General features: G+C 31.8%; 1 protein-coding gene across 1 annotated transcript; it reads right to left on the bottom strand.

Moving 5' to 3' along the window:
* Window positions 1-3,461: 3,461 nt before the first annotated feature.
* On the bottom strand, window positions 3,462-10,544 carry LOC134690981 (uncharacterized). The gene is made up of 3 exons (XM_063551171.1): window positions 10,525-10,544; window positions 8,294-8,620; window positions 3,462-5,813 (listed from the first exon to the last, which is right to left on the bottom strand). Exons 2-3 carry the CDS (start codon window positions 8,610-8,612, stop codon window positions 5,467-5,469), a joined length of 666 nt encoding a protein of 221 aa, XP_063407241.1. The 5' UTR covers window positions 8,613-8,620; window positions 10,525-10,544; the 3' UTR covers window positions 3,462-5,466.
* Window positions 10,545-12,537: the final 1,993 nt, after the last annotated feature.

Here is a 12,537-nt window from a genome sequence, read left to right as displayed (position 1 = left end):
GTATAACATTTTTAAAAGGAACAATTCAACAGAACACAAAAACATCTACTATCTACGAAAACATTAATTGATTTGAGTGTCTGACGTCAGAATTTTTTTTATACGTCACATAAATTTTTCGTTCAATGTGCATACAAACAATTTTAAAATTTACAAAGGCAATGTTAGCGTACAGGGTTAAAAAATCAAAAGTATGTGAGAAGAAATTTCAGAAATAGACCGAGATTTAAACTAGTCAAAAAGTTATATATATAATTTATAAGAATCCAAAAACAGTTAATTCCACTACGCAATGAGATCATGGTCAAATAAAACATGCACGACTGACAAACTGATCATAAAATATTTCCATACACCAAATATAGTTGACCTATGGCATAAAGTATTAGATAAAAAGACCACAACTAAAAAATCTTAACTTTTACCACTGCACCATGAAAATGAGGTCAAGGTCAAATGACATCTGCCCTCTAGACATCTACACCTTACAACCATTCCATACAACAAATACAGTAGACCAATTACATAAAGTATGAGAAAAACAGACCAAAGCACAAAAACTAAGCTATAACCACTGAACCATGAAAATGAGGTCAAGGTCAGATGACACCTGCCAGTTGGACATGTACACCTTATGATGACTGCTGTACCCTAATTTGTCAATTGTGACGTCACTCCGTGCATTGATGACTTAGGCTATCTCGCCTGTGAATTTGTATGATCTGGTTTAGGTTGTAGCAGTCACCATTTTGGTTTTATCATGTATATCTATTATATAATAATTTTATAAAAAATACATATTGTTTGCAAAAGTATGAATTATTCTAAACAATAAGGATGTTCTTATCTCAGACAGAAACCCCTAGCCGTATTAGGCACAACTTTTTGGAATTTTTGGTCCTCAATGCTCTTCAACTTTGTACTTTTGGCTTTCGAACTTTTGTTCATCTGAGCGTCACTGGTTAGTCTAGTGTCGACGAAACACGCTTCTGGCGTATTAAATTCTGGTATCTTCGTTAGCTTTCATTCGTGTGATTCTTGTTCTATATGTTCTCCCATTTATTAGTAATATAGTCCTATCATGTAATGTTGTCATTATAATGTTACATTTAAAACTACCATTAAAGCGAAAGGTTGGGCATGGCACAAAATCAAGTCCAACATTCCATTTTGTTCTGTAAAATGTCCTGTAAAAAGTCAGGAAAAAAGGCCTTTGTTGTGATATAGCTCGTTTCGGTATATGTAACATTTGATTCTTTCTGTTGTGTCGTATTTCTCTTTTTATGTTTGATGTGTTTCCCTCAGCTTTAGTTTGTAACCCTGATTTGTTTTTCTCTCAATCGATTTATGATTTACGATCAGCGGTATACCACTGTTGCCTTTATTTACTTTTTATGTCTGTATTGTTCACGTATCGTTGTACATATAATGGATATTGACGCAACTGTCATACAAGTGCGTGGATTAGCGCTATAATTTAACACCAGGTTCAATTCACCATTTTCTATTTTTGAAAATGCCTGTACGAAGTCAGGAATATGACAGTTGTTTTCCATTCGTTTGATGTGATTTTTCATTTGATTTTGCCATTTGATTGGGGACTTTCCGTATTGAATTTTCCTTGGAGTTCAGTATTTTCGGGATTTTAATTTTTAAAGGATAAGGAAAACAATGTTTTAGGCAAGATAGAGGAAGCTACAAATTCTCAAAAGCACTCTGTCAACGATCTATATGATATAGTGCAAAACAGCGAAATCGGACAACTACCGTTTTGTATCGACCAGACTAACATAATGTCACTTAAAAAGAAACTGAAAACAATTTCGTCACAACTGTTCTTCTCTTGTTGACAATTTTCTACCAGGACCAAAAATAATTGGTTTTAATTACGCAATGTTCCAACATTGTTACAGTAAAGTTACCTAGAATATTGTTTAATTGAAATTAACATACAAAGTAGGCCTAGGAAGACTTTGTGTCTTAATAAATTAAATTTTTGATTATATCGTAATTGGATAACTTTACTGCAAAATTCATCAAAGACGAATCAATTACTAAGGCAAATCATATACCTTTCCTCGTATATCTTTCAAATACGACAATTGAAGTAAAAGATGAACTAAAACTCACAAGTATGAAGTCTTTTTTGTCACAAAGTACCACAGACATAGGAAATTAGACCAGTTAGCATCCTATGTAGCATCTGTTTCTTGAAAAATCTGCATATTATTAAATGGAGACTCATCTGATCATCATAATATATTGTATTAATTTGAGTCTGTTTTTCGTTACTCTTATTCAATTGATTGTTGTCTTCTCCATCTATTTGATCACATTAATTTTGATTACATTAAATTACCAACGCATAAAGGTTTAGTTACAGTAATGGTGATGACAGAATTTGAAAAACTTTTGACACAATTAACAATCAAATATTATTCAAAAGATGTTCTATCTAATTGAATTAGTTCGTGCATGTAAATGGGTTGAAATCTGAACTTTTGAATCTGACCCTTTGCTTCTTTTTATCTTACGTCAACATGTCCTCAATGCTCTTCAACTTTTCACTTGTTTGGTTATAACTATTTTGATATGAGCTCACTGATGAGTAGAAGAAACGCGCGTCTGGTGTATTAAATTATAATCCTGGTACCTTTGATAACTATTTACACCACTGGGTCGATTCCACGTTTCGTCCACGAGAATATCACCAGCCCAGTTTTCAACACTTCGGTGTTGACATGAATTTCAATTAATTTATATAATCATTTGTATAAAATTTCTGTTACAAAACTTTGAATTTTTTTCGAAAAACTAAGGATTTCCTTATCCCAGGAATAGATTACATTTGCTGTATTTAGCACAACTCTGGAAATTTGCGCTCTCAATGCTCTTTAACTTTGTACTTGTTTGGCTTTATATATTTTTTTATATTAGCGTCACTGATGAGTTAAATGTAGACAAAACGCGCGTCTGGCGTATTACATTATAATCCTGGTACCTTTGATAACTATTTACACCACTGGGTCGATGCCACTGCTGGTGGATGTTTCTTCCCCGAGTGTTTAACCAGCCCAGTATTCAGCACATTGGTATTGACATGAATATCAATTAATTCATATGGTCATCTTTATAATTTTCTGTTACAAAATTTTGAATTTTTCGAAAAAAAAACTAAGGATTTCCTTATCCCAGGAATAGATTCCCTTAGCCGTATTTGGCACAACTCTTTGGAATTTTGCGTCCTTAATGCTCTTCAAGTTTGTACTTGTTTGGCTTTATAACTATTTTGATATGAGCGTCACTGATGAGTCTTAGGTAGACGAAACGCGCGTCTAGTGTACTAAATTATAACCTTGGTACCTTTGATAACTATAATGACCAACATTATGCTAATGGAAACTAATCTAAGAACATGTTGAAAATAAAAAAGCGACTACAAAATATATATATTTTTTTAATTAATAGATTTAGATAGATACATGATAGCTAATTAAGATCAGATTAAGTAATAGTAATCTAAATAATGAACATCGAAGACACCGTAAATAACCTCTGAAAAAAACATTATATTCCCTCTGTAAAAATAGGACTGGAGATAAATATCACAGAAAAAACGTAGCCAATTTTTTTTTAAACGAGTTAGAGAGTTTAGGTTAATCTTTTTTTACAAAATGTCTTATGAGGAAAAATTAAAATTAATTCTATGTTTACATTTAATGAGTATGACAAAACTAAAATTATTGTTTATGATTTATATGTACCAAGAAATAGCCTAACAGACAAGAAAACTAATCATTTAATGTAATAGGCATTTGTGCTTATTTTGTATATTTGTTATGTTATATTTAATAACACTTCATTACAAATATTGCACTTTTACTCTCATATTTGCAAAATTAGTATTTCCACCAAAATATCTAAATATACGAGATACATAAATGATATGAATGTGGCTTAAGTCCTGGGTATAAATCCATTTTTTTCTAATATAGGATTTCGGTATATTTTTTACAAATAAACTTTATCATATACTTAAAAGAAAAATGAAATAAAAAAATGGGGTCACCATTCATTTAAGCTCACAATCTGCCTCCGGAAGAAGCATTCATTTTTGTTAATGTCATTTTTTTCTGTTGAGCTAATAGGAAAAAATAGAGGTAATATCGAAATAAAAAAAATATCTTAATTACAGAAATCGCTTAAATTATTTAGTTTATGTACAGCTTATTTGAAAACAATAATAAAAAATATAGGTCACCGATGAGTTTAAAGGCATACGATACAGTTTTGATCCTGTATTTACAAGTTCGTGAAAATTTGCATATAGGCTATTTTTTACCTGATTAAATCAAAAATGTTATAAAAAATATACCTTCATATGCTACTTTTTGAGTAAAATGAGGTCGAAATTTTGTATATTTGTTCAAAATTCAGATTTGTGTCCGTAATTCTTTTTCGAAAGAAAGACATAACTTTTTTGTTATAAAAGATAAACACAAATTGTTTTTTGTTAAATAATCGATAATTTCTGTATTTTATAAGTATCCTAAAAAAATATGCAACATTTGATTTAGAAATAACTCATGAATTGAGGAAAAAACGTCATTTTTTACTGCATGTTTATCAAAATTAAAAAAAAATCCTCTATTTACAGTTTTATAAAATTTGGGTCATATAATCTCCCTACAAAATGAAACAAATAGACGTTTTGAAAAATAGGGGTCCATGAACTCGTTTTCAAATTAAAACAGTTTGAATGATTAAAATCAGTCGAAAAATGCATCTTTTCCCAATATGTCACAGTTTGACGTCGCGAAAATAACATATTACGTTAGCAACGTCATTACCTTCCCTGTAACTGTATCGTATGCCCTTAAATAGATATTTAAAATATAATGCCGAAAAAAAAATGCATTTTTGCACCAAAGGAAGATAATTTGGAGGTTTTTCAATGCAATAAACATTTTAAAAGTCGTTCGGGGCCAAATCGAATCGTTTTTTGGGGTTGATTTTTGTACCATATTTTAAAGTAATAACTATTAGTGTAATAAATAAAATGTGTAATGAAAGAATAAAGATTTGATTTTGTTCTGAAATTTTTTTACCCACGAGCCTCATTAAATTTAAATAATGTATGTTTGTAAATATGGTCATGTTTTTCTTGGTAACTACCCAATATTTGTTGTTAACACCAATAAAATGATTTGATTTTTATCTTATTTGCACACTCTTGAAGTGAATTATTTATTAACAAGGGTGCTTTTCTCGCTACTCTTCTACTATTGCATTTACATACATACGACTATTTACAGATTGAATTTCATTCATTTTGTTACAAGAAAAACACAAAGAGAACTGGAAGGCAAACATGAGTATTAATCTAAGTACCCGAAGTATTGTAACCTTCTACATTTTAATGGCCTTCCCGCATTTTGCTGCATTATTGAATCCTTTATTGATTCTTTATATTTTTACCTCTTTTATTTTTTTAAGAGCGTCCCAAATTAGGTTTTCGTAAATAGAATTAGGTACATTCTGATGTGCAGCGAAAAAAACATCCATTAGCCGTGTAACAGTTGCACCATGTCCATACTTATTCCTCCATTTAACAAGCAGATCATGACATGCAGGTTCTGAAGCCCGAGGATGTTTATATTGTATGCTATCGACATCTGCTTGTCCAAATCCTAGATATATTCCGAACGTAAATAAATGTGCTGGGGCTATTGCTTTACTGAAGTACAAAAGGTGAACATCTTGTAAATATTGGTTTTCTTTTCCTGGTGGCATTCGGTTTGCAATCCACTCCCCTGAAAGAAGAGCATACATGTAAATGGCATATTGTATCATACCTATATTTGACTTTTGTTATATAGAAATAACAACTGATGATAGCATATGGGTTTGTCTACAGATCAGATATATAATCCATCATCGTCTACATTCATTTCTAAGAAAAATATGTAACCTTAATATCCAAAATCAATGTATCATCAGTGCTGTGCATTAAATAATCTCTTCACAAAAGATTTTAAGTTTTGTACAAAACAGCAGTTGTTGCAAGATCTTTTTTCTAGTACTGAAATTGCTATTTTCGCACCATTATTAAAATTTCTTTTACCTTTGAATGTATTAACAAAAAATAATGATGGTATTTTCACGAAATATACTAAACAGTTAAGTACAATTTTTAGAAAGTTGTCTCATAGGCAATCATGATGGAACATTCATTTCCAGTAGTTGTTTCTAAGGGTGTTTCATTTTTTTTTTAACAAAATTGATTTTCACTCTTTACATAATTATTTCCTTCATTGTGTGTTGCAGAATGTAAATCATCATCCTATTGTCTTGGGGCAAAACAAACTGCCCTCCCCGAATAAGACCAAGACAAAGACGAAAACACAAACTGTGCATAAAACATAACATAGAACACAACAAGCTATGCAACAAAAAAGCCATTAAAACCGGTGTTGATGTCAGGTGCTCCTGAAGGGAAAGAAGATCCTTCTCAATAGGTGGTGTCCGTCGAGTTGCTGATGAAAGTAAAATCCGGTGATAAGTATAATATGGTAGGTCACAATCGAGGACAAGAGGACAGGACTTTGGAAACGACTACTGCAGCTTATCCGTCGTCGTATGTAATACATATATTCCATAATGGTTTATCAACTCGTGATTACCTCCGTTAAGTTTTTGAAGGAATAATTCAAAACCACTACTTTGAACTTTTTGTTCAATAGCTTCCATGTTAGCAACAATTACCGCCTAACAAGGAAATCATGATACGAAATGCAAGCTCTGAAATATGGTATCAAATGAGATATATATTTACTCCGTTTGCAGGTGCTCCAAAAATCAACTGGGATGCTGAAATCATATCTTTTATCGCTACGTTTTGTTCTGAGCAGACCATTATTGTCAGTGTCAATATAAACGTTTATTTTTTAACAAAGTACGATTTATCCCTCATGAAAACAAGATACTTTTTATAAAACCAAACAGGACAAATTATTCATTTTTTGTGTTTAGTCGAGAATGGTGAATTCAAACTTGTGTAAAAGTATAGAGACGTCAAATATTTTAATACTATTTCAAGGGAAAAGAGACTCAAATAGATCTGTTAAATTTCAACATCTGTTTCACGTCGCCACTAGCGCAGAAAGTTTCACTATTTATTTGATGTCTTTTATCTCATAACAGACTGCCAAACGGACGGACAGACTCACGGTCCAAACTACATTTAAGTGTCTCTTAAGTGGCATCTTTTTAGAAATCAGTACTGGATTTACAATATGTTGCAGGACTTCGTTTCCTATTTACGCATATAATATTTTAAATGTTAAATAAATAGTTCATGTAGAAGTAATTTCCGCAAGTATCGAGTAATTAAAATCTAGTGTTAATAGAACCATGATACCCCAACATTGCTAATTCTGTAGCTGTGGATCTTTGCAATCGATGTTCTGTAGAGTCTATTTTTATCAAATGATCTCACTGTATTTAGTGTGAAACTCGTGGTTCTTTTGATAATAATACATTCTTCCATTAACAGTTTAAATATATGGAATTAAGAATGGACATTTCTTAGACATTTAAAATACTAGAATAGTATCCCAGATTTCTTATAAAACAATTTGTTATACACAATCTCATATAATTTAGATTTTGATTCTCTAATTCAAGGGCGTTTATCTTTTTTGCTATACCATTATCAATCATTGCTTGCCTTTATGTGTTAAAAGAAACACAAGTTATGGTTTGATGGTCAACAGGTTCACCAAACATTTTACAAAAACATACAGAGGGTATATACTAATGGAGAGTTTGATTATCATTGTCTTGTTATAGTGGTTGCTTTTCATTTTGTCAATTGAAAAGGAACTTTCCCTCTTGAATTTTACTTGATACTTTTGTTATTTTTCGTACGTCCAAAACATATTTTCGCCACATTTTACATTCTAAGGAACTACAAAATAATCATACATTGTAACCAGCTTGACAGTGAGAAATTGTAACGTGTGCACATTTATGGGCTGTAAACCATCTTCTTTCTGTTAAATAACAACAAATATATTTGGCATATTTTTTTCAGGATAGAATTACGGACTCATTATATTTTCAACAGGCTTGACAGTAACGTGTGTATTCTTAAAAAATCTGTCAGACACATTCTTCGTGTACTTCGATATTTTAAGTGACGAGTGGGTGTTTACCGCGCACGACAACGAGTGTAGCTTCCTGTTGCAACAACAAACAGTTTATTTATGAACCTTTTGATTTGTTTACCTACCAATTGTTTCATCTACATCTTCATCTTCTTGTATAACTGTATTCTCTATTTGGTCTGCAATAGAGTCATATGCTTTTTCATCTTTACGTAACGAACTGATAAATTCTTTATACCCTGCTGGTTTACCTTGAATGAGGATGGTTACAAATGCTCTGTTCTTTTCTTTTTGTGTAGGTTTTGAATTTATTGTTTCCGAATTAGGTATGGTAAAAATTCCTTTAGTAATCATATGATCTACTATATCAACAATTACCAGTTCATTTATGATGGTTTCAAAGTTTTTCAGTATCTTTGATTCATTCTCTTTCGTCAGAGGCATTGCTATTTCTACAAAGAAAAAAACCCACTTTGTGTATTACTGCTGAAAAGACTGTAACAATAAATCAAATAGATGTTGCAGTGATTACAGCTAGTCTGATTCAATATGTTCAAAAGTTAAGAGCAACGCCTTTTTATAACATGATGAATTTATAGTATGTTAACAAATGTGTCTTTTGAGGAACCTTCCAAAAACAAAACATATTTTTAACATAAATAACATTTAAATTTTATTATGACTGGTTTGACAAAGCAAATTCATTTTATTTCACAATTTTGTCATTCAGTTCTACTTTAATAACATATTTGAATAGAAAATCCATCAGTCGAAAGTTTCTTCTAATTTAGTATAGGAAAAAAGAAAATTACAACTGGATGTAAACATAAAAAGGACTTTCGAATGATTCTATCTATTTAAAAACAAAAACAACAAGGTTTCTCCATCCATAAGGTAACTTATACTTACCGATCGACTTAGTGTTTGTTTAGTTGTAGATGTTTATGCACACCACCCAAGTTTTGTGGGCGTGACTTTACCCAAATGAAATTTTACTAAGAAAATCCATAGACGGGTGCCACATGTGGAGCGGGATCTGCTTACCCTTCCGGAGCACCTGAGATCACCCCTAGTTTTTGGTAGGGTTTGTGTTGTTTGTTCTTTAGTTTTCTATGTTGTGTCATGTGTACTATTGTTTGTTTGTCTTTTTTCATTTTTAGCCATGGCGTTGTCAGTTTGTTTTAGATTTATGAGTTTGACTGTCCCTTTGGTATCTTTCGTCCCTCTTTTAAGATGATTTTTGGCATACCACTTAGCGAAGTTTCCTTTACTTATATCCTACTTGATTTAGAAGGAAAATCACAACTTAACTTGTTATCGAGCAATTGACTACAGATAGACGATAGATATCGTCACAACAAAAGGTGATTTGAACTGTTTAAAATGATTGGAAAATTGCATCAAATTGAAGTCAACTTTTGTGCATTTAGCATTATCTGTTGAATGATAAAAAAGAAATCTCAAAATCAAGGTAAATTTAAAATGATCTGAAACATAAAATGCATTAACAATTTGTTTATCTAGACCCTGTTATGCTTTCATCATTTGAATTTCCTTAACACATCTTCTCTCAGTAAATAGTTATCAAAGGTACCAGGATTATAATTTAGTACGCAAGACGCGCGTTTCGTCTACATTAGACTCATCAGTGACGCTCATATCAAAATATTCATAAAGCCAAACAAGTACAAATTTGAAGAGCATTAAGGATCCAAAATTCTAAAAAGTTGTGCCAAATACGGCTAAGGTAATCTATGCCTGGGATAAGAAAATCCTTTTTTTCGAAATTTCAAAGTTTTGTAACAGGAAATTTATTAAAATGACCACATTATTGATATTCATGTCAACACCGAATTGTTGACTACTAGGCTGGTGATACCCTCGGGGACGAAACGTAGATGCCAGTAAATGCATCATGTAATTTATGTGATTCTTTGGTCAAACCAGTTCTTACCTATATAACAATGAATCTTGCTATGTGGACATCAACATGATCTGGTATAGAGCAAAGAAAATAAAACTCGGTGTGAGACGTTCACTAATTATGTAAACATGACATTGTTGATCATTGTTGTAGGAGAGAGAAAACAAGGTCATCCTCTTTCCTAGGTACAAGCCTAGAGATATTAAATTAACTGTGTGCGGAAGATCTAATTCAATCAATAACAAAAAAATGCCTCACAGTCATATCTGAGATTCCTGACTGTAACTGCATGGTTTACGACCGAAAACGTACAATCTTCACTGTACCGTAAACAAACCTAAGCCAAAGGCATTGTAACATACAAAGAAAAACTAGAGCACGCAATCGGTGTGTATAATCTATTCAATACATACATTGTAGCAACACATTTACCTGCTCGACAAAGTTTGAACCAGGAAGTAAATTACTTTCCAAGAACTATTTTATATGAAATATGTTAAATCTTAGTTTTTGGTGAACCCAATTTCATATTAAAGATTATTAAACAATTTCGGCAGTTTTTCTGATGTCAGTTCAGTTGTATTATCAACAGTATATCATGGTAAGAAATTGATATACCGGCACTGGATTCACTGGTCAGGAAATCTAATATGGGAGTCCGGAGTTCCGCAATGAGCAAGTGCGACAAAAATCAAGGGAAATCATCCATTTAGGTGCAAAGGTCATTGCTGATAACAAACACGAAAAAAAAGACGGATATCGTGAATATATTAAAAAGGTAAGTTATCGTTGCGCAGATGGAAAAATATTTTGTAATTAAAGTCATAAGAAACCTCAAATTAAAAAAAATATGCACATATTTTTTTTATAACTAAATGGATAGTTTTCACTATGCAACTTATGTACATATAATTTTTTCTGACGAAAATTCTTCAACTTGTCCACATTTAGAAGAAGGTTACTTATCGTTAATTGCTTGCTTCCAGGAAGCAATTCTCCGGCATATTTTCCGTATGCATAGTGACCTTAGTGTAACCCTCCTCGTACAAATTCGGTCATGGATCAACAATTATCTGATTGTACATGTTAAACACGTGCTCAATGCCAATGCTTTTTGTTATTTGTTTACTATTAGGTGGTAATCGATAAACTTTGGCTTTAAAACACGGCATTTCATTTGCAGCCATATTTGTTAAATCATAACAGACAGAGAGAAAACAAAATGACGATTATACGATGTATTGGCGTAGAAATGAAAAAAACGTGCACAGAGGACACATACCAGTGACGCCCAGATATAAAAATTCGGAAGTCAAAACAAGTACAAAGTTGTACAGCACTGAGGGTTAAAAGTTCAAAAAGGTTGTGCCAAATACGGCTAGGGTTTTCTGCTTGGGATAAGAACATCCTTATTATTTAGAACAATCATAACAAAACTGATTATTGGTTGTAATTATAGACAATAGACAATATTTATTTGCACAGACACATTTACATTAAATGGTTATGGCATACAGTATTGAGACAATAAACCGACAATAATTGATTGTCCAACATGTTATCTGTTAATGATCTCTGGTTGCCTCTCCTGGTACCTCTGATGTTCAACATCATTGTATAGGCAGTGATGCATGTGGCTAGAGGAGAAGGCTGATGCAATCATTAACCCTAGCAGCTTATTCAGGTATTCTAATCCAGAGTGATAAAGGATGTGTATGATCGAGTAGAAAATTTAGAACAATTAGCATAACTAACTTTTTAATTTTAGACTGTTATTGAAAAATTTAATATCAATATTTGTACTTTGAAAGAACTATATAATTATGTATCACAATACTTGGTGTATTTTCAGATGAAATAAAAATAAATTACAAAAAAAAATAATTCAATTTATTATAATTAAACAATGAGTGACAGTGGTATTCAACCAAAAAAAGACTAGAAATATGTGTGTATTGACAGTTAACACATTAAAATACTTCATTAACAAACAAAAGAAAAAAGAAAAAAGAAAATGATACATAAAAATAATATAAATCATACAGATGTTCTCAATAAAAGGCATTCATTCATATACTTTGGGTGATTTAGAATCATATTCAAAACAGTGTGGTCCTGGCCATTGATTGACAACCTAAATTATCCCATTGACTGGGACAGATTAGGCAAACGTTTGTCTCTGACGACTATTGCTCACTTCTTACTTATTATAGAATTTAAACTGTGGGGTCACCAAAGGTTCTTAACACCTTTAATAATAAAATAATTCGAAAAATTATTGAATAAACTTTATGTTTTGATTTATATTATTGATATAAATCAACACATCGTATTATTCCGGATTCGTTTTTCGAATTGCTTTATTTAGGTGTTGAGAACCTTTGGTGACCCCACAGATTCAGTGTCTCTAACAAGTACACAGTGAGCAGTGATTGTTACCGACAA

Source organism: Mytilus trossulus, chromosome 1 (genome assembly GCF_036588685.1).
Source record: "Mytilus trossulus isolate FHL-02 chromosome 1, PNRI_Mtr1.1.1.hap1, whole genome shotgun sequence".
Taxonomy (NCBI): domain Eukaryota; kingdom Metazoa; phylum Mollusca; class Bivalvia; order Mytilida; family Mytilidae; genus Mytilus; species Mytilus trossulus.
This window is presented reverse-complemented; position numbering and strand designations above follow the sequence as displayed.

Coding starts and splice junctions, on each gene's coding strand:
- LOC134690981 (XM_063551171.1), bottom strand. CDS start 8,612: ATGCCTCTGACGAAAGAGAATGAATCAAAGATACTGAAAAACTTTGAA. Junction 5,814..8,293: donor AGATGTAGATGAAACAATTG/GTAGGTAAACAA, acceptor CTCTTCTTTCAG/GGGAGTGGATTGCAAACCGA.